General features: G+C 37.4%; 1 protein-coding gene across 8 annotated transcripts in view; it reads right to left on the bottom strand.

The window, feature by feature from the left end:
• Positions 1–24026, bottom strand: part of FRY (FRY microtubule binding protein) — a 428026-nt gene that overhangs the window by 173053 nt on the left and 230947 nt on the right. For all 8 annotated transcript variants that reach the window (XM_055317436.1, XM_055317438.1, XM_055317431.1 and 5 more), the window contains 2 exons: positions 20874–20927; positions 4226–4365 (listed from right to left, as the gene is read on the bottom strand). In XM_055317436.1, coding sequence (XP_055173411.1) covers positions 4226–4365; positions 20874–20927 — 194 coding nt within the window. The remainder of the gene's footprint in view (positions 1–4225; positions 4366–20873; positions 20928–24026) is intronic.

Below are 24026 nucleotides of genomic sequence, written 5' to 3'. Positions count from 1 at the left end.
CCATAGACTTTTCTTTCTTTCTTTCTTTCCTTTTTTTAATAAATATTTTATTTACTTATTTGAAAGAGAGAGAGAGAGTGCACAAGCAGGGGAAGGGGCAAAGGGCGAAACAGAATCCCAATGTGGGGCTCAATCCCAGGACTCCAGGATCATGACCTGAGGCAAAGGCAGATGCTTAACAGATTGAGCCACCCAGGTGCCCCTCCATGTCCTTTTCTAAGATGACTTTCTGGAATTCTATCATTTATAGAATGGATATAGACCAGGGCAGGGCTGCCATACTAGAGGTGGATATTAAGAAAGTCCTTATAAAAGAAGCTGCACGATGTAGGGGGAAAAAAAAAGGACAGAATACAATTATCAGCTACAGCAGGACTACAGAGGGTGGAGAAAGGTTAGAAACAATTTTTGTTGCTGTTTCCATGCCTCTTTCCTCTTGGCCTTCTGCCACTTGAGATTGATGAATGAAGAAGTGAAGGGGCAGTGGAGGCAGAATGGTTATAAAGCAAGTGGAAGAAGAGGTAGAAGAGGCAAAGTGGAGTCATTTGAACTCACTCAAAAGGTAGGGAGCAGAATTAGCACTGTCAGAAGGACAGAAATGTTAGTTTACTCCCTCTCCCATCCCCACCCCTAACCCTCAGTTGCTGCTTCTCTAACATACTGAGGGCTAATTTGGAAATGAACCAAGAAAGACAAATAACATGATTGCTGAGATCCCAACACAGAACTGTGGCTAAGAAGGTTGGCTTTGGTGTGCAACAGTACTGAGTCAAAATGATGCTTTTTCTATTGACCACTAATTGCTCCATCTACAAAATGAGAATAATAATAGTAATTACAGAAAGGTCTGCTTGAGTATTAAATAAGATAGAGTGCATAGTATATTTAGCATAGTCTTGAACATGTAATTGCTCAATACTTGCATATTAAAAAAAATACTTGCATATTAAGGAGAAGCCATGAGAAAGGATGACCAAATATAGGCTTGTCAGGCAAGTGTTTTCAAAATAATTCAAGAATATTTTATTTTATTTTTTTTTATATTTATTTTATTTTATTTATTTATGATAGTCACACAGAGAGAGAGAGAGGCAGAGACACAGGCAGAGGGAGAAGCAGGCTCCATGCACCGGGAGCCTGACGTGGGATTCGATCCCGGGTCTCCAGGATCGCGCCCTGGGCCAAAGGCAGGCGCCAAACCGCTGCACCACCCAGGGATCCCCAAGAATATTTTAAATACAGAATGTTTTTCCCTTTAGTCAAAGGGAATGAGAAGAAAGGAAAGTGATATTTAAGATCTAAAAAAGAACTTCTGGAGAAGTTCTGTAACCTTTTTCTTTTTTTTTTTTTTTTTTTTTTTTTAAGATTTTATTTATTTCATGAGAAAGAGAGAAAGGCAGAGACATAGGCAGAGGGAGAAGAAGGATCCCTGCAGGGAGCCCAATGCGGGACTCCATCCCAGGATTCCGGGATCATAACCTGAGTCGAAGGCAGACACTCAACCACTGAGCCACCCAGGTACCCCAATAGACTATTAGCAATAATATACTTCTTCCAAAAGTGATGTCACATCTTATTCACCCGTCAAGAAGTTCTGTAACCTTGAGCAAGTCGAATGAAGGCTGGTGAATGAAGAATGGATTAACAAGGGAGGTTGCAGCTGTAACTCTCAAGGAGAAATATATGGACAGGGTAGGAATTCATTCAGGATCATTGTGAACAATCTTGTTGGGAGGAAGAGCACTGGCCCAAACCATCTATCTTAAGTCCTGGAAGACCCACTAGAACTGGAAAGAACTTCTTCCAGCTAGAGGAGAGGAAAACACATGGAATTGAATTAAAAAAGATAACATTCATTAGTCTGACCTAGAGATTATATTATGGAATAAGTCAATAAGAAGTTTGAAGACTGAAAGGAAGGAGAACTTTCAAAGATGGCCAGCAGCAGGAGACAGAAAATTATTGTGTTGGATGGCCAACAGGGGTCCTCTCAAGAAGACTTTGAAAAAGTAATAGTTCCTGGCAGGGAAAACAACTTTTAATCCCTGATTCTACTTTATCTAATAAGCCAATTTATGCTTTCCAATAAAGTAAGACCTATAATTTTCCAATAATGAATTCAACTTTATTGCTGGTTTGAGGTCTAACTGCCAGGAGTCAGCAGTATTTGACAAATTTATTTGGCAGTCAAAATGTTGATATTATACTAATCTTAGAAATCATAACCCTAGTACACATATGTTACATTTGACTGTTTTTGGTTGCTTATGCTTCTCTCTAAAGTTCCTCTTCTTTTTTTCTAGTAACAGAAACTCGCATTATCACCTACATCATGTTCTAGACACCCTCATTCTTTTGGCTTTCACCCAAACACACATTCTTATTTTGAACTTCCAAATGCTAATTAAATGCTGCTGAGTTGAATTTCACTGTCCTGATGCTGTATTTGATCTTGGCAATTACTCTTATCTCCTGAAAATGATCAGTAACATGATTTTTAAAATATTATTTTCAATCCATACAGAAATAAATTCATGAAAAATCTAGTTTTATTAACTACATTCTGACAAAACAGAGAAACAAAATTAAGACCCACTTAATTCAACTTACTAAAACTGTCCCATTCCTCCTCACTTCCCCAAGGAAATGTTTAATATCTGTTTATAAACTAACATGTAATTAGAAGAATAATAAAGTGATGCCATTAATTAATTAGTTAATTTATTTTTTTAAAGATATTATTTGTTTATTTGAGAGGGAGAGAGAGAGAGCATAAGCAGTGGGGGAGGCAGGAGGGGAAGGAGAAGGAGACGCCTCACTGAGCAAGAAGCCAGACATGGCTGGATCCCAGGACCCTGAGACAAAGTCAGATGCTTAACCAACTGAGCCACTCAATGGTATCACACCTGATACCATGAATTTATTAATCATACAGTCTGAACCACTTTTAGACACAGAATTGAGATTTTAACTTTGATGATTAAATGTTCTGGAATTAGTGGTGATGGCTGCACAACCTTATGGATATACTAAAACTACAGAATTAAACACTTTAAAAGAATGAATTGTGCCATGTGTAAATTATATTTCAATAAAAAAATTCCCTCTCTTCAACTAAAAAAATGATTCAATATGAAAAGGTTATTAATTTCTCTCCCAAATGATAAATAAATGATTAAATCTTGCATAAATTCAAGCATATTATAAAATGAAATTACAAGTTTGGATGAAATATAACTCATTTCATGACAGTAAAAAGTGGATATTAAAATAATATTGAAGTATCAAGAAAAATGAGATAAATCACTCACAAGAAGTAGTTAATATCTGATGTTCTGAATGATCCATTTTAGTTTACTGCCTTTAAAAATGCATAATCAATTCATATAGAGAAGTCTGCTTTTAAAATAGCCTTTTTTAAAAAAAGTAACTATGGGCAAATATTTTTTTTTCTATTTACTTATATTTCAAACATATGAACTATATATATATTTATTTATATAAACTTTTGGGGGGTGCACACTCATTTGACAGTGTAAGAATCTTAAATTTTACAGTTGCTAAAGTGTTTCTGTAGCAGTGAGTTCTACTTTTCAAATCCATAAGAGAAGGGGATCACAAAATAAATAAACAAAACTCTCAGCCTCAGGCGAAGTTCAAGATGGTGTAATCTGACTTCCCTGTTTTGCTCTTGAAAAGACAAGTCACACAGAGGTGGTGAGTTGTCCAAAGTCACAGCGCTAATTGGTGGCCCCAGGCCTACCACTGATGTCCCCCCAGCCTCTTCCCCACAACAGCACACTGAGCACTGAAGGTGACTAACAAGGACTGGGCAGCGTCCTGCAGGGCCTGCAACAGCCCTTCTGCTTTTAAGTATCCACTGGAAGAGACAGGGCTCAGGAAAGAAGCAGGCAGGAGGGCAACGTGGGGTACTTTACACATGCCCCAATGTCAGAATAAGGCTGAGGATGTCTTCAACCTGTGACAACTGGCAGTGACTAATACTCCCACTCTAGACAGGGGGCCCCCCACAGCACCTGCCAGGTATCTATGTGCAGACAGGCAGATGTAGATAATGCATAAATCCCATTTTGACTTATGTTCCAGAAAGAAGAAAGAAAGAAAGAAAGAAAGAAAGAAAGAAAGAAAGAAAGAAAGAAAGAAAGAAAAAAAGGAGATGGGGAAGGATGAACCAATCTCATATTCCTACACAAAAGAAATGTACCTTTTTGATTTATTGCTTGTTCGTGGTCTGTATTCATGTGATTCATCCTCGATGCCATTTTGCCTTTTATACCAGTCAAATAATGTACGTAGAATGGAAGGCAGGCAGTACTCAGAAAGGGAGCTCATGGAGCTGATGACCTACAGAGAAAAACAGGTGATAAGAAGGCTTTGGTGGCCTGCCAATTAGTGAGAAACTTTTCATTTCACAAATAACTCCAAGCTATAGTCACCACAAAGTCTTCTTATTTATCACATCTTTTCCTTTAATAATCTTTATTAGTATATTCCTAAGGGCCCAAATCTCTTAATGCTGACGATGTCCTTACATTAGAATTTTGTGGTTCAAGAAAGTTAATTACTTCAACTTCCTTTCATTCTAGAAGTCAGATGTTAATTGCATACAGGTTACTCATGGACCACAGAGAAATTATTTTTCCCATGCTGTCCAAGAAGTACAGTGCCTTGTACTCCTTAAGTCTCAAAAATGTTTGTTGTATAAATAAATGTATTAACACAATTACATTAGTTGTTTAGCTGAAACAAATAAATCTAGCTCCCAAATAACCTAAATGGTAATATAATGTATGCTTTTCTGCCAGTAATAATTTATCTACTCATCTGAGGTATGCCCCAAATTAGAGTCAAGACATAGACCAGTAGCAATAATTTCCTGTGTATCACCTTAAAGGCAAACTCCTGGTTTGGTCTTTTTTAAACAATAAATATATCTTTGATAGATGAGTTATTTTAATTTCCTTAAGCTGGAAAGATTTGTGATCTTTTATTAATTATCATCAGAAAATAAACCCCAATTGATATCTCATGCCATGTGCAAAAATTAACTAAAAAAATCCTACTTAAAACTATAAAACTTCTGAAGAAAACAGTAGAAAATCTTTGTGACTCTGGGCTAGCCAAGGATTTCTTAGGTGACATACCAAGAGCAACCTCCATGACAATCTGATTAAATGTTTATGTTCTGGGGATGAAAGGATGGTTCAATATTCACAAATCAATCAACATGATATACCACATTAACCAAATGAAGGAAAGAGTCATGTGATCATCTTAATAGATGCAGAAAAAGCATTTGACAAAATTAACATCATTTATGATAAAAATGCTCAATAAAGTGGGTTTAGATGGAACAAACCTCAACATAATAAAGGCCATACATGAAAAACATACAGATAACATCATACTCAATGGAGAAAAACTGAGAGCTTTTCCTTTAAGATCAGGAACAAGGCAAAGATGTCCACTGTTACCACTTTTCAACACAGTACTGCAAATCCTAGTCACAGCAAACAGGTAATAGAATAGAAATAAAAGGCATCCAAATTGATAGGGAAGAAATAAAGCTGTCACTATTTGCAGATGACATAATATATATATAGTGCCATGTCTATCAAAAAACTATTAGAAACAATAAATGAATTCAGTAAAGTTACAGGATACAAAATACACAGAAATCAGTTGCATTTCTTTACCCTAATAACAAAGTAGCAGAATGAGAAATTACAAAAACAATTCCATTTACAATTGCACCAAACAGAATAAAATACCTAGGAATAAATTTAACGAAGAAGTAAAAGACCTGAACTCTGATAACTATTATGACATTGACAAAAGAAATTGCAGAAGATACAAAGGAAAGATATTTCATCTTCATGGAATGGAAGAATTAATATTGTTACAACTTCCATATTACCCAAGGTAATCTATAGATTCAATGCAACTCTTATCCAAATACCAACAGCATTTTTCACAGAACTAGATACTAAAATTTGTATGGAGCCTCAAAAGACCCTGAGTGGCCAAAGCATTCTTGAAAAAGAAGAATAAAACTGAAGCTTTCACAATCTCAGATTTGAAGATAAACTACAAATCTCTACTAGTCAAAACAGTTTGGTAGTGGCACAAAAATAGATACATAGATCAATGGAACAGACTAGAGAACCCAGAAATAAACCATGCATAAATGGTCAATTAATCAAGGACAAGGAAGGTAAGAATACAAAATGGCAAAAAGACAGTCTCTTCAATAAATGATGTTGGTGGTGGGAAAACTGGACTGCTACATGCAAAAGAATGAAACAGGACAACTTTCTTATGCTTTCTCACACAAAAATAAACTCAAATTAGATTAAAGATACCTAAATATGAGACATAAACCTTTTAGAAGAAAACACAGGCAGTAATTTCTCTTACATAGGCCATAGCAACATTTTTCTAAATATGTCTCCCCAGGCAAGGGAAACAAAAGCAAAAATAAACTAGTGAGACTAAACCAAAATAAAAAGCTTTTGTAGAGTGAAGGAAACCATCCACAGAATGAAAAGGCAACCTACTGAATGGGAGAAGATATTTGCAAGTGACATAACTTAAAAGGAGTTAATATGCAAAATATATTTTAAGAACTTGCACAACTCAACCCCAAAATAATCCAATTAAAAATGGACAGAGGATCCAGACTTTTTTTTTCTGAAGAGAACAAACAGATGGCAAACAGACACATGAAAAGATGCTCAATATCACCATCATCAAGAAAATGCAAATCAAAACCACTATAAAATATTACCTTAAATGTGTCAAATGACCAGAATAAAATAGATAAGAAATAACAAGTGTTGGTGAGGACGTGTACAAAAGGGAACCCTCATGTACTGTTGGTGGGGAAAAAAAATCGATGAAGCCACCAAGATATGGAAGCTTGAATAAGTGTCCACCCATAGATGAATGGATATAGAAGATGTGGTATATACATATACAATGGAATATTACTCAGCCATCAAAGAGAATGAAATACTGCCACTTGCAACAATATGGATGGACCTAGAGAGTATTATGCTAAGTAATGTAAGTCAGACTGAGAAAGACAAATACCCTATGATTTCACTTGTATGTGGAATACGAAAGACAAAACAAAACAAATAAAAAGGAGAACCAGACCCACAAATACAGAGAACAAGCTGATGATTGCCAGAGGGGCGGAGCTAGGGGGATGAGCAAAATGGGTGAAGGGAGTGAGAGCCACAGACTTCCAGCTATGGAATGAATAAGTCATGGGGATGAAAAGTACAACAGAGGGAATATAATCTATGATACTGTAATAGTGCTGTACAGTGACAGATGGCATCTACACTTGTGAGCATAATGTCTAAATTTGTGGAATCACTATGCTGTACACTAGAAACTAATGTAACATTGTATGTCAACAATACTTCAATAAAAAAATTAAGAGCTTCTGCTTTTAGAAAGACACTGTTAAGAAAGTGATGAAAAGACAGGCTGTGGCCCCGGAGAAAACACTTGCAAACACCCATCTGATAAAGGCCTTATAAATAGAACATGTAAACCTACAATGAGATAGGTTTTACCTATCTATTCACAAACACAAAATCACAAAATTTCTTTTTTTTTTAAAGATTTTATTTATTTATTCATGAGAGACACACACACACACAGAGGCAGAGACACAGGCAGAGGCAGAAGCAGGCTCCATGCAGGGAACCTGATGTGGGACTTGATCCCGGGTCTCCAGGACCACATTCTGGGCTGAAGGCAGCGCTAAACCGCTGAGCCACCTGGGCTGCCCTCACAAAATTTCATATAAGCAAATTACAACTCTTCATGCCAATGAGACAGTGATAAAAGAGGCATGTTCGAACACTACTGACATGTGAAAAAAAACTGGCATAACCCATCTGGAAGAAATTTGGAAATGCAGATCAAGAATCGAGAAAAGCCATTCTCAATAAGCCCATTCTTAGAAATTTATCTCAAATACATAATTAGAGGTAAGTAAGAATGTTCAGGGCATTATATATTATATAAAAAATGACAACACTCTAAATGTCCAACTATGTGCAAATGCCTTAATACAATGTGGAATGTAATGTAAATTACCTATGAAACCATTAAAAATCACAGTTCAAAAATATTTAATGACATGAAAATGTTCATAATATGTTAAGTAGAAGAATAATTTTAAAAAATCATTTAATTGGTAAGATTCCAACTTGAGGTGGACACTACATAAGTTTGCATATACAGAAAACACAACCAGGAAGGGATATACCCCCATACTAAGAGTGCACTTAAAACCAGGAGTCCACAGGACAGGGAGATCACTAGAGGGAGAGGTAAGTGGAAGTTAAAGAGAAATGAAGGTAGGATTTTAACCTATGCCTTTTTTTTTTTTTAAAGCAAGGGTAGAAAAAGGAGCTAAGAGTCCAGAAAATAGCTAAGCACAGACTCAAGCCAGGAAGCCTATGGTAATGAAGGTGCAAATAATTATTTGTTCATAATAATTATAGTGATTAACTTAATGAAAGTTTTTGAGAAAACAGAGGGAAGAAATATTTGGCTGGTGTAGGGACTTTGGTATACCAGAATAAAGAAAAAAACTGTTGAAAAATTTAAGTTGGAACTAAATCATAGAAAGTACTTTATGCTAGTCTGAATTTCAGCTTTCTTCTCTAGAAAATGGAAAAGATTTCCAAAAAGGAGAATAAGCCCATTGAAGTGTCAGGGAGGGTTAAACCAGCAGTGATATGTAGGCTGGACCAAAGGGGTTTGCCAATAGGATCAGTTAGGAGTACACACACACACACACACACACACACACACACAGAATGAGGTTATTGCCACAGTTCAAGGCACACAATGATCACAGCTTGAGCAGGGAGGTGGCAGAAGAAATGGAAAACCTTACCTAACTTAAAATGTTTCTGTAGTTGAGCAGGAGAGGCTTAACTTCTTTTTATAAAGGAAACTAGAGAAATGGAAGCTGAAGTGCTTCGCGTCAATGGGACTTTCCACTGTCAGCTTTAAGAGAAGCTCTAAGATTGAACAGAACAATAACATGTCCTTCCTCAGGTTCTGTTCCTTGAAAGTCTTATTTCTTGCTGTCCCTTATGATCATGATTATAAGGACATATGCAAAACTGTACATTATCTTTAGCTATGGGTCAATATTAAAAATAAATAGGCTATTTCATTCTTCCTGCTTTGTGAACATAATCACCATGAGTTTTTTTTTAATTTTTATTTATTATTTATGATAGTCACAGAGAGAGAGAGAGAGAGAGAGAGAGAGAGAGAGAGAGAGAGAGGCAGAGACACAGGCAGAGGGAGAAGCAGGCTCCATGTACCGGGAACCCGACGTGGGATTCGATCCCGGGTCTCTAGGATCGTGCCCTGGGCCAAAGGCAGGTGCCAAACCGCTGCACAACCCAGGGATCCCCAAGTTTTTTTTTTTAATTGAAAAATACCTATTTAAAAAAAAAACAGCCCTCTCCCCACACACTGTAATATCCACAGCCACAACATATTTTCCCATTGTCCCCGGGCACACAATGTGGGAAATTGGGGAGGAAAGCAAATTATGGCATGTCAGGGGGGCAATTCACTAGTTCTCTCTAAAGCTACCCCAGCACAAGAAAGGGTACTTCTCCAACCATCACTATCTTATCTCATATTTTGAATTGAGAAATGAAGGGGGTTCCTCCGAGAGGGGGACAAAAATCAGGATTCAGAGTTCCTCACCATAGGTTAATTCTGCACATTGCATATGTAATGAAATTCCTAACCATCTACTATTATACTTAAGTAGTTTAAAAATACCTGTGTAAGTCTGAATGAGACTTACGGAGGCATGATGACTAAATATAATGTGGTGTCCTAGACAGTTTCCTGGAACAGAAAAAGACTATTTGGGAAAAAGAAATAAAATACAAATATAGAATTAGTGAATAATAATGTACTGATGTTGGTTTCTTAGTTGTGGCAAATATACATGGTAATGTAAGATGTTAATAAAGGAAACTGGATGTGGGGAAAATGATAACTGTACTATCTTTGCACCTTTTCTGTAACTACTCAAAAATAAAAAAGTTTATTTAAAGAGATCCATAAAGATGATATAAACCTATGTTTGCCCCCTAATTATCCCTGGGTAGAGCACACAATGTTCATCTACTTAAACTTACTTAGATGTAACCCGCCTGCTCCGTAGAGAACATCAATAGCATTCTTTAAAACTCAGCCATAATAATTTTTTCTACCCATTAAAAAGTCATCTTGAAGCCATTCTTGGTATTATATCTACTGGACATACTTTCCATGGCAAATATAGTGAGACCATCTTAGAAGAGATGAAAGGTCAGCAAGGAGGGGATGTGTGTGTTTTTTCCATCTCTCTGTTACTGCCCTTCTGAGCCCAGGATTTCAGGAAGGAAGGGTGGAATTTGCAAAGACCTGGCCCTCAAAGCTCAGGAAGGGAGGAAGGTCTAGTTGGCTTCTTGGTTACTCAACTTCTTCATTTACAGGAAGCAGAGCCAATGGTGAGATGAATTCTAGCTCTGTGCTGCTGTTGAAAGGGGGCAGGCCCATTTACAAAGATGTTCTTGTTGCATTTAAATGATCATATTCTTCCATCATAGATGAGCTAGGTACTGTGCAGCTTGAGGAGGTGAAGTGCCCAGAATCACAGAACTATTTCATACTGGTGTTTTCTTTGCAGGGGGATAGAGGGGAATACTAAATGTAATTTGCAAATGTTTCTTAATGTTTATTTTGGCATTTTATGGATAAATAGGCTAAAAGAGACTGTCCATTATGCTGTAGGTAAGACATTAATTTTTCATAGGCATTTTATTATACTTGCTGAATGTGAAGAAGGAAACTTTACCTAAATATTTGAACAATTACTCAGTGGAGTCATTCCATATGTTACAGCAGTAAAAGGCTGACTTGTCCTGAGTGATGCATTTTGTGAATAAATTTTAAACTAACTTCATTGACAGTTTAATCTCTCAAAGTAGTTCAGATGGCCAAGCACCTGGGGGTCAGGGTGCTGTCTATGTAATACCATAAAATGCTGATTTTTAAAAAGTTATTCAAATGTAATTTTTAAAATTTGGTCATATACTATTGCTAGATAATCTAGCATTCAATCAGAGGTGACATACCAAAGGCTTAAGAATAATTTATTATAAAAATTTAAAATTATATAAATCTATACTTTAAATGTGTTTTTCCTGCAAATTAGGAAAAGGTCTGTATTATTTGACTTTAATATCTAAGTCCATTGGATAGAACACAGTGCTCCACTGGAGAATAATTTCAGAAACACTAAATGACACTAATATGAATGCAATGCCAGTTAATTTTTTACCCTAATTGCTTATATTTTTCATTAATAATAGATTTTGATGAGTTGTAGCATTAGAATCAGTGTTGAAGGTCTAAAATTTCATCTGCTTCCTTTTCAGAAAAACTACTGCTACTCAAAATGGTAAAAAGTTATTTTCACTCTATTATAGATGTATGGATTTATTTTATCATGTGTTTCCTGTTTATAGTTGGCATTTTTAATATATTAAGAAACTAAGGCACTATAAAAGTATGTAAACATTTAGCATCTAGAGGAAAACCCCAACCAAAGTTACTTAGAATGTCTGAGAAAATTATCTGGAATTTATAGAGATGATACTAGTAAAGGATATGTGACTGAATTGCAAATAAGCTGCAACTTAAATAATGTTCTCAGAACACCTTATGTGATGACTGATACTTCACAAGCCATATTTTTGTAATTTCATTCGTGTATTGGGAAGATCAGATGGTCCTGAATTCAAGTTAGAGCTCTGCCCTTATTGTCTGTATCAGCCTGGCCATATCCACTTCTCTGAAGCTCTCTGTTTCCAGCTATGAAATGGGACTGAAGAGTACTTACCTTGCTGGTTTTTTTATGAACAGTAAATGAGATACTATAACATGTGAGAGATATAGCAGACCTTCAAAAATGTCTTTTTCTATTTTTCTCTTCCATTTCTAAATATTGAAACTGAATCCCAGACATAAACAATTTTGACTTTGAGAAGATCGTGGGCTAAGCTAATGACAAAACAAGTGATAGAAATTGACAGAATTTTACTGATCAGAGTTGATATTGTTAAAGAAAAAAAGAAAGAAAAGAAAAAAGAAAGAAAAGAAAAGAAAAGAAAAAAGAAAAGAAAGAAAAGAAAAGAAAAAGACCCATCTATCTCTTATCCAAGCACAAACTACAAGGGCCTCCATTAGAACCCTGATAACATGGTTTGTGTTCCCACAGTTTTCTGGCTCCAGCAGATGCAAACACAGTGTCTTCCAAATGCTTACTGTTGAGGTGTTCAAGCAGTGCCCGTCCTATATTAGCTCCCTAAGAGAAAAGTAGGGAGCACCAGACTCCTCGAGTTTGCTGCAGACAACAAACAGCTCACTCTGGGAAAGGATACTGGGATGGCTACTATTCTGGAACAAGAATCAGTTGGTGGAATAAAACCAATTATTGTGAGCCCCACTTATGTACACATCAGACTCTCAGGAACTTTAACCGTCTGAAAACATTGAGCCCAAATATAAGTGAAGAATGGACCCAACCATTGGCAGAAAGGCACAGTGTGTTAAGCTCTTATATTTCGTTCAGCACAAGAGGGTTCCATAAAACACACACTGGCTTCACTGGATTCTGCTTTCTTCTCCCCCACCAGATGACCTGCCATTGTTCTGCCAAATTCTCAATCAGCCAAGTATTGGTGATGCTTCCTCTTCCTGCCTCACTTCTTCCTCTCTGGAACCTGATTTCTCCTCTTGCCACACTACGGATAACTTTTATATAAAACATCAGAAAGGGCTAATCTACTGGCCAACTAATGGCCTTTTGCTGTCATTCTCCCTCAAGCCTTCTGACAAAATGACACTCTTTCTCAGGTTCTCCTTGAACTGCTCTCCTCCTCAGGATTCGGCGGTATTGCCAGGCTTACCCTATACTTTCTCTTACCTCCCATATACATATTTATGCAATGCCAAGGCACAGTAAGGCAATTCACCTGTGAAAATAAGGATTTGGATTCTTTTTTTTTTTAAGATTTTATTTATTTATTCATGAGAGACAGAGAGAGAGAGAGAGAGAGAGAGAGGGGCAGAGACACAGGCAGAGGGAGAAACAGGCTCCAGGCCGGAAGCCTGACATGGGACTCAATTCCGGGTGTCCAGGATCACACCCTGGGCTGAAGGTTGGCGCTAAACCGCTAAGCCTCCCCCGCCCCCCCCCCCGCCCCGGGGCTGCCCAAGGATTTGGATTCTAATTCTGATTGTTCTGACCCTAGCTCCTTTGGGGAGTAATCATACTTTACTACACACAGAGGAAATGACTTCCATTTACTGTATATGACTGTTTTAAGAAACAAAGTCATAGCAATCATTCCAATAGAAAGCATCACACAGCTAACAACTGTTTGTGTCATATAACTTATTGCATGTTTAGGTCATTATTAGAGATAAGCAAAAGTTTAAAAACCAAGGGCAGACAATAGATAATGAAGCACATGAAGCTGGAAGGTATATGAAATGATAAAGATCTGGTGACTCCTTTATTCAACAGCCACAATTTTCATCTCTGTGTAGAAATTTATCTAGTGAGCATCAGTGCCTCCTTCACCAGGTGAGGATTACACACTTTCTTAGGCGAGGCTTACTTTGGAGTACTGTTTTTCACTTTTTAAAGTGGGTTAGTACAGTATTTCAGCTGCATCTGGTCACCATCTACCCATGTCCGTGCTCATCATAGGTTAGCTACTGATGCATCTGAGAATCCAAAATAAAATGCCTTGGCTTTAGATTTAAAAGGGATATCTGTCAAATTTGCTAACAGAAGAAAGTCACTTGAAGTTAAAGGAGGAACTCACCCTGCCTTTCATTCATAGGACCCTCCACAGACCATCACTAGGGGGCTCATCACTAGTACTATGACTGTTTGGGCACACTGCTTTTTAATTGAAGTGTTTCCAGTCATAATCAGCCAGCATAACCCAGCTGCAAAAGTAAGTCTCTTAAACCATTTAATATTAATCTATCAACTATGAAAATGCACTCTACGAGTCAATGAATAACACTGCAGCAAAAGTTTTTCTCAAAGCTGGTTTCCAGTGAGCAACTAACTGCTAATCTGTCATTTTCTGTGAGGATCTCTGTATGGCTGCCATCACGGACCATCCCTGCCCTGGAAAGCTGCATCTTCTGAAGCTTCTTGCACTTTTTTGGCCACTTTTTCATCTGGGCATTCTTCTGGCATCCCACTTCCTGATCTTAAACTATGTTTCCCTACGATATTCTTTACCCATTTGCTCTAGTCTCTAATTTTTCAGCATCTGTTGAGCAGCCACATAAGTGAATGAGCCCCAGTAATTTCTCCCGAGATATTCCACCCTCCCTAAAAATCCAATATGTGTAAAATGATTTATAACCTCTCATCAAGTCCAGCATTTCTCTGTTTGGAGCACTTTTTTATCTATCAAAAGGAGTCCAGACTTCACATTGTGACTCCTATGTCCCTGGAGCAATGAGTTCCTGTATGCCTGTCCCGCTTCAGCCCAGGCCACTCTCAGTACTCTGCTCTTCACAGCTCAGCTTCTTTATCCACACAGCTCCTTCTGCCTGGCATGATCCAACCCATTTCATGCAGATAACACATATCTTTAAAAATCTCACTGGGCCCTGATTGCTTCCCGGGATGCGCCTGACCACCTTCCGAGCATCCTTAACTGCTCCCTTATCTGAGTTCCCATAGCATTTGAAATGGACCTCTGTTACAGCATTCACATGGCACTGTTATTTGTTTGAATATCTGTCTTCTTTCTGGTATTAAGAATTCCTTAAGGGCAGGAACTCTATCTTTTGTAACTCCGGAACCTTACACAGATCCCAGTATGCTTGGGCACTCAATATTTGTTGATTGAATAGAAATGGTTCCAAACCATGGTTTTCAACCATTCATTCTTCTTGTACAGTTTTACATAAAATTATTCTTTCTAGTTCCATTATCTCTGTTTTAGTTTGGGCTCTTTTAGTCTCAAATCTTTCTCAATGGCCAAACTCCCCAAATGCCTCCAAACTTCAAGGATGTCTTTATTCATGAACACTGCTACCTCAGGGTTAACATCAAGTTGCTACTTTGATGAAACCGATCCTGGTATGTATGAGCTAAAATCCACCCACTGCCATTAAAGTCTTCCACAGTCTGATCCCTTCTTTCCTGGTCTCTTCCTCAAAACTTCTAGTCGGCAGGAAAATTTTGTGTCTCAGTAGAAAACTATGCATCACTCAGATCTCGCCTTTCTAGGGGTTAGCTAATTTGAGTCTGTGGGGGCTCTGCATCCTTTAATGCCTTTGAGCTATTTTAAAATTGTGCATATGATAGACTACTGATAGCATGCCAAAGATTCTTGTCTACAGACAGAAAAAAAAAAAAAAACCCTCTCCCCAGTGAAGGTTCAATTGACTTCATTCTCTCACTGTGGAAGAAGCCATTTTGCCTGATAATGCATTCATTTCAACATTCCTGACTTATAGATGTATCTGTTCTGGAGTTCTTTTCTAAACTGGTTGTAACTTCCTCATTATAAAGTGAGTTAAAGGGACAGCTGGGTGGCTCAGCGGTTGAATGTTTGCCTTCAGTTCGGGTCATAATCCTGGAGTCCCGGGATCGAGTCCCATATCGGGCTCCCTGCATGGGGCCTGCTTCTCCCTCTGGCTCTATCTCTGCCTCTCTTCTCTGTGTGTCTCATGAATAAATAAATAAAATCTTTTTAAAAAATGAGTTAAATAAAATCTCTCACCTGTGCTCATTTTATATTTCTATGAGAGTCATGATGTCACCTCTTTTTTAATATTATCTTTTAAAAATACACATCTTCTGTCTCAGCTGACAGACCCATTCATGTCCTCTTCTACAAAGATTTCTCTAGCCATCTGGCCCTGAAGTGTGTGTCTTCTGTTCCTTGAAATCTCACAATGTTTACTGTCTGCACCATCCATGTGGCATTTCTAACACACGTGGGCCCGTCAGAGCTCTTTGTACCCTGCCTTATCCTCTTCCAAATCTGAAGTTCCTGGAACGCATAGACCACATCCTTGTATCTCTTTGTCCAATACAGAGCTTTGTGTGTGTATACATGTACACTCACACACACACACACACACACACACATTCCTTTAATAAATTTGCTAAATTTATTTAGCTAAAATGGAGAACTTTATATCAGGACAACTTTTCATTCATTTTACTTGAAGTCTTGACAGTTAATTAGGCATTTAAAAGAAATTACTGGCAGTATACATTTTTAAAATGCTATTGGAAATCTCTTCCAGCTTTATTAATTCCCATTACTGGTATGGCTCTCTCTCCTTAGCAGGAACTGAAACCATTGCTGGCTCCCTAGTATAGGGAAAAGCTTGCTTTCCCGGGGCTCACAGGATACTAGGTCCTTCCTTGGTGAGCTTACTTACCAGCCTGAGGTTATAATTTGTTTGATCATACTCCTTCTTTGTTTCACCCATTAGATTGTCCCACCCCCACCCCAGTGCAGGCACCATGTTTTTTCATCTTTATTTCCACAAGCTGGCATAATGCTTGGTACATCGTTGCCACAAAGTAGGTGCTATACATAAGAATGGGTTAAGTTCATACTCATGAAATTTGTAAACAACGAAATTCTGGGAATAAGGGTATAAATTCCAAGATTTCCAATGTGTAAGGCAATCACTAGTTCTCCCACTAATACTGAACTTAAAAAAAAAACCAAAACAATTCTGTTTAGACATCTTGTAATTTATGAAACAATGGGACTTTTTTCCCCAGGTTTATAGTATATAGGGTTAGATGATAATTAGATTAAATTAAGAGATATGAAGCCAATAGTTAATTATATACAAAGAATATTTTTAAAAAATTAGGAAACATAAAGCTTTAACCCCTAAATACACATATTTTAAAATTCAGACTGCAAAATTAACAAATTCTAAGAATATTCCACAGTGAAAAAAAGAGGTATACAGAACTATAAATAGTATTCTTTTGTGCATTTGGCAAAACTCTACTATGATATCTAGCAAAGACAGGTAATACCTAATATCTAGTCTATTCTTCTTCCTTGGTTATAAAATACCTATTTTTTTTTTTTTTAAAGTAGGCTTCAGGCCCAGCAGGGAGCTCAATGCAGGGCTCAAACTCATGACCCTGAGATCAAGACCTGAGCTGAGATCAAGAGTCAGACACTTAACTGACTGAGCCACTCAGGCACCCCAATAAAATATCTGATTTTTACATAGACAAATAATTGTGCAAAGTAAAATTTCCCAATCTTTCCTACAGCTATAGGTGGCTATGTGATTAAGATCTCGCCATCTGAATATGAGCAGAAGTTGTGTGTGCAATGTTGAGTCATTCTAGTTTTTAATTTTTTTTCCCTATAATTCTTTTTCTGTTTCTCCTTCCTGTTGCCTGGAATGTAGACATAATGGCTGAGCTCTAGAGGCCAAACTGGACAATGAGATGACCTTGGGAATGTAAGCAAAACACAAGCAAACAAAATAATATATAGATACTAGACTGATTTTCTTTGTATTTCTTGAATGTGAGAGAGAAAGAAGCTATCTTGTTCAAACTGCTGTTATTTTATGTGTAATTTGTAGCTAAACCTAATCTTAACTGATACAGGATCTGAGATTCTTTCCCTGTTGAACACTCCCCTCTAAATTCTCACCACCTTAGATTTTAGATATACAAGCATTATAGAGTAAAAAGCACTGGTTTATGGTCCGAACATGTGAATGCCAGTCTTGGCTCATTCAGGCTTTAGTCATATAGTGTTGGGTAAGCTCTCTGAGTCTTATTCTCATGAAATGTGATATAGAAATGATGATGATGATGATGATGATGATGATGATGGCTTCTTCTTGGGGTTTTTGGAAGTAGCGAATGATGTCAGCTGAGATCATGCTTGAGAAGGGGCTTCATAACTTATAAAGTATTATATGATTTCTTTTTGCTTCTATTTCTAGCAAGAGAAAAATGAATCATGGGCTTGTTAAGTGGAGGAGTAAACAGGGCCACTCAGGATCAGGCACTGAAAGCGCAGAAGCTCAGCTTTCTATAGTCTATCAAACATGCCAGTGATATTTAAAAGGAAGAAACTGATAAAAAACATTCTCTAAACAGGGACTGGCTGCATACTGCTCAAAGGGGATACTTAGCATAGTGTCTATCCTATGGTAAGTACTACATGAATACTATTTCTACTGTTACTACTGCTCCCATGATCATAGCAACAGAGTCTACACCATGTAAGGTGGTATCACCAGCATGTTCTTTTTGCATAGACAGACCTCTGTGTGAATCCAGATTAAAATCCTACTGCTTGGTATTAGAACAAGGAGAATTATGTAATTTGGATGTCTAATATCAAAAGACTAAGAGACCTTGATACATCCATGGCATTGCCAATGGAACCTTAATTCTCACATTTTGCTAGTAAAATAATAGTAGACTAGCACAGGTGGATCAATTTCTGTCAAGGTTCCTGGGAGTCTTGCTATCTCTTTAAAGTGAAATAGACGTTGTAGGTTGCCTTCTCTCCTGGTTCATGTGTAAATTTATGATTTAATGATGAGAGGATAATCTTATGTGTCTTATTTGAAAGTTCTCAGTGTCCATCTTACTACTGATTCACTCATGAAGTGTCTTTAATATATAGAGATGTGTTACAGAGCAGTGTTGCTCAAGCTTTAATGTGTGTGTGGGTCATCTGGGGATCCTGTTAAGCTGCAGAATCTGATTCAGTAAGATCTAGGGCAGGGCAGAGATTCTGCATTTCAACATTCTGTGCAACAAGGTTAAAGGTATTATAGCTAATTAAGTGGCAAAATCAGGATTTAAACCTTGTCTGTCTAATTCCAAAGGCCATCTCTCTCCCACAATGCTGAATGCAGAAATAGAGGGCTGAATACAAGTGGGAAACTGTGTTTAAGCCAAATCATTTGGGATAGCAATTATCTGCAACGATAAAATTAGATGTACTATTTTCCTAGAGAATATAGAGAGATACACATTAAGCTGGAGAAATAATTTTTTTCTGAGGAAAAAACAGTGACATATTAGGACAGGTATATCTAGGATAGAAACAGGATAGAATACAGAGAATATAAAATAGAGTGAAAATTTATGAATGACAGATGATAAATATTTACATTCTTGAGGAAAAGAGAAAGCCATAACTTGCCCCATTTCCAAAATAATGACTCCTAATGTCCTCTCAGGATCTCTGCTGCCCTAGTATCTATCAGGTGACAACTAAGGACAATATGATGAGAGAAGCTCTGTTCCACAGAGATATAAAGCACATACCCCATTTCACCAGCAATCCAGAAAAGAGCCAGCTCTACCAGCACTAGAGTGAGAACCCAGCGCCACACCAGCCCTCAGATACTGACTGTGAGCACAAGCCGAGTTTCCTTCAGTGAGGAGCTTATACAACAGAAAATGCAAAATTCAATCTCTATAATCAGTCCTTACAGGGTTTTTTGTTTTGTTTTAAAATATTTTTAAAATTTATTTGAGAGAGAGACAGAGAGACAGAGAGAGCACGAGCAGGGGGAGGGGCAGAGGGAGAAGAAACAGACTCTGCTGAGCACAGAGTCCGCTGATGTGGGATCCCAGGACCCTGTGACCATGACCTGAGCCAAAGTCAGAGGCTTAACCTACTGAGCAGCACAGGCATCCCAGTCCTTACAATTTTTGACTGAACAACTCTGGACTTTAACAGACCAAGAACTTTTCTTCTGATCCTACATGAAAGGCAATTTCAAAGCCCAGCTGAAAGTGCACTCTCTGTGTTCTTCATAAGACAATAAAACCCCCACAATATTAGATCAGACTATAGTGCATCCAGCAATATTTTGTCTCTACCACTGGCTCCAAGTGAGGTTTTTGGAGAACGTATTGTCCTCTCTGTCATTAACTGCAAAAGTTTAGGAAACATCACAAACATTTCTCACTTCCTCTGATGCCTTATTACTCATCATTCTTAAAAGTACATGAGGCCTTTCAATATTTACCGAACCAGGATCTATCAGATCCTGATTTCCTATATTTATTACCTGCTGTTGAGAGTGGGATGCCCTTTTACTAATCCAGATCACCTTCAAAAGACTTTCTTTGTATTTATCCTGCCTTAAATTGTTTTGTTCATATATCACATTCTCTATTAGAATCCAAGTTACTACACTGTCTTATAATTATTGATTTATTTCTCACAATACTGTGAAATCTTGAAGAGCTAAAACTTGTATATTTTGTAGTGTTGTGTCAAGCAAATAGTAGGCATTCAGAAAAAGCTGGATGAAACCATGATAAACTCCAGTGCAGAGATCTTTCTGATCATTACAGAGCAATGATCATTTATTCAGAGGCATCTTACTAAATTTTGGAGTAGAAATTCCTTTATCTTTTCTTAGCTTCTTTAATTCTGGTATACAAAGATTTAGGGAACAATCAATTGATGGCCTATTCTTATTATTCCAACATATTCCTATTCTTTCTGGTTCAAATCAGTAGATATCCACTGAATGTCTGTTTAAGCTATAACTGTAAAAGCTGAAGGACACAGTTTCTAAGATCATTTCCTTCTATCGTCTTTGAGGAAGTTCATCAATATACTAATAATGAGCAACTAGCCCTTACCTTATGTGCATAATACATAAAACCAGAATATGAATATATATATATACACACACACATATATATATAACTTATTATTACATACTTGGTCAAATTGGGGATCTTCTCCACGTTGTAGAGATTTTGTCAATGGCTTTTCCTAGAAAGAAAAAGAATAATTATTAGATGCTCTTAAACAGTATTAAAAACATACCATTATTCTTGCAATTTTTCTAATTTCCTTCTCCCTTGAGGGATAGAGGTACCAGTTTTAGCCATAGTATCCTTAGCTATTCTGATCTTAATATAAAGTATTTGAGGGCAGCCCTGTTGACCCAGCGGTTTAGTGCCGCCTTCAGCCCAGGGCCTGATCCTGGAGACCCGGGATCGAGTCTCACGTCATGCTCACTGCATAGAGAGCCTGCTTCTCTCTCTGCCTGTATCTCTGCCTCTCTCTCAGGAATAAATAAAACACTTAAAAAAAATATATAAAGTATTTGATAGTTAACACCACTATTCTTACTATTCATTATACATATACCTTTTCAACTAAAACCTTAAAAAGCTGATGCTATAAGTGGCCCAGAGTTCTCAATGGAAACTACATAATAAAAACTATGGAATTCATGTGAAAAATGTTACTATCTATCCTTGGACTTGACATATAATAAAAAGTAGAAAAAAAACTATGGCATTCATATGAAAATTTTATTAGCTATCCTGGGACTTGACATATAATAAAAAGTTGAAAGAGATACACTATTCCAAGTCCCTAGATTTAGAAACAAAGGTCTAATTATTAGACTGGTGTTGAGGGACACCCCACCAGTAATGCATTTACTGTGTAACTTGTGAATTTGGGGCATGTTATTTGACTTAAACCACATCCAAATCTCTGCAGAAATAATTTGGGTAGTGACAAAAGTCTACAGAAATAATTTTTTCTAATCATTACACCTTTGTTTACATTAGGAAGCCTTAACCTACTTTCCAGCAGGACCTTTTAAGGACAAGAGTTTATCCTTACCTGTCCCTTTTCTTTTCTATTTTTGGTATGAGAGTTAATACTGATTCAAAATTTGGTGCAGGGTGAGAAACAATGTAAAAGTTATATATAAAAAAATAGTAAGTTTTACTTTAGCCAATGTAGAAGTCCTGTTAAGACTCCATTTACATGTTGCCAATCACATAGACCCTCTCTCTCTACCTCACTTCTCTGGTCTCTTCCATCTGAAAAGATAATATATACCTAAGGCAGATGGCAAATCCACCCCCACTCCATAGAGTCTTTGTTCCTGAAGAAATGCATGCATGTGGTGGGCTCAGTCTGGTGTCTACTGTTTTATTGTGAGCCATATGAATCTGTCTCATTTGCAAAATCCACAGCTTCGGAATGTGTTTTCATCTAAAATAAAGAGAAATCTATGTTCTTAAGAGCTAATAGACATTTTCTCTTCGAAGTATACTATCTAGAACACACTGGTGAGAGAGTGGATACAAAAATTTAGGCGAGAACACAGAAGAACAATTAAAGAAGCACCAAATTCAGTTGATGTTACAAGAAGACAAATTTAGCAATAAAATTGTGAAGCATTTCTTGTATATGCAAAAGTTATAATGTGATCCAAAGTTCTTCGTAAAAGCAGTTAAATTAAAAATATGAAAATTAAAGAAGTGAAAACAGGTGGTGCCAGGTCCCACAAACATCCTTGGGAAAAAAATCCAGCATAAGCATTTCTACTCAATGTTTTATTTATTCTCCACTCAACAGTAACCAGCGGCTCTCAATGTGCCTAATGCTACCTGTGGGTGGGGTGCTAAAGAACACATGGTTCCTGTCTTAAGGAAAAGAGTCTGAAATGGAAAAGTAGTCAATAACCTCTTATGAATGTTGTCTATACTCATTCATTATTCAAATATCAGCCAAACTGTTACTTCCTTGGGGAAGTCTTTTCTGAGTCTTAACACCAGGACTACCCACCACCCCCTGCAAAGCTCTGTATACTTTTCCCTTCCTAGCACTCACCATAGTGTAAAGTCACATCACAGTGTAGGATCATGTTATATGATTACACATGCATGAAGGATGAGCTAAGTGCCATCCCCTCTGGACTACAAGCTCCAGAAACAGGAAGCTCTGTTTCTCTGACACTGAAAGTTAACAGAGTAGAGTCTTTCTTGGTGATGGCTAAATATCTGCCAAAATAATAAAAGCCCTAGGCCAACAGCATCCAGTTTCTTCAAATACAAAATCTCCTGGTTTGCATATAAGTTAAAATATGTTTTCAGATATTTTGTTTTTTTTATTATTTTTTAAAGATTTTATTTATTTATTTATGAAAGACACACAGAGAGAGACAGAGACACAGGCAGTGGGAGGAGCAGGCTGCCACAGGGAACCTGATTCAGGACTCAATCCCAGGACCCCAGGATCATGCCCTGAGCCCCAGGCAGATGCTCCACCACTGAACCACCCAGGCATCTCTGGTATACTTTTTTATTGTGGCAAAATATACGTGATGTAAAATTTGCCACTGTAACAATTTTTAAGTGTACAATTCAGAATTCAGTAGTATTAAGGATATTCACTATGTATTTTATAAAGACTCCTTTTAATGTCAAAGATTTTTCAGGAATTCCCAACTATAAAACACACATTCACACCCTCACAAAGGAGGGATCCCTGGGTGGCGCAGCGGTTTGGCACCTGCCTTTGACCCAGGGCGCGATCCTGGAGACCCGGGATCGAATCCCACATCGGGCTCCCGGTGCATGGAGCCTGCTTCTCCCTCTGCCTGTGTCTCTGCCTCTCTCTCTCTGTGTGTGACTATCATAAATAAATAAAAACAAAAATTTAAAAAAAAAAGAAAAAGGCATACATCTATATGGGAGACTGTAATTTACTCAGTCAAAAGATAATGCTTGGCACACCTGTGGATCTGTAGACTTTTGCAGTAACTCAGGAGTTCATCTCTTGGGAACTTTCACTACTACCTGAAAGACAGGATCCTGCTGCAGTGGGAGAAGGTGACCATGAACCTCCCACACCCTGAAACTTCCCATGCTTAAAAGTTATTTTTTTCCCACTATTAATTAGGTGGGAATGAAGTGAGGATGATATTTAAGCTTACATCTATTTTGCATACATATGAAGGAAACATTGATGGTTAAGTTGTAACTAAACACAAAAGTCAGGTTTGTTAGCCAAGAGTTGGGTCCAATGCTTCAACAAAGTAAGGAAAACAGTGTAAAGATATGT

This window comes from Nyctereutes procyonoides, unplaced genomic scaffold (genome assembly GCF_905146905.1).
Source record: "Nyctereutes procyonoides isolate TBG_1078 unplaced genomic scaffold, NYPRO_anot_genome, whole genome shotgun sequence".
NCBI lineage: Eukaryota > Metazoa > Chordata > Mammalia > Carnivora > Canidae > Nyctereutes > Nyctereutes procyonoides.
Note: the sequence above shows the minus strand (reverse complement) of the source record. Positions and strands in the feature narration are given on the sequence as shown.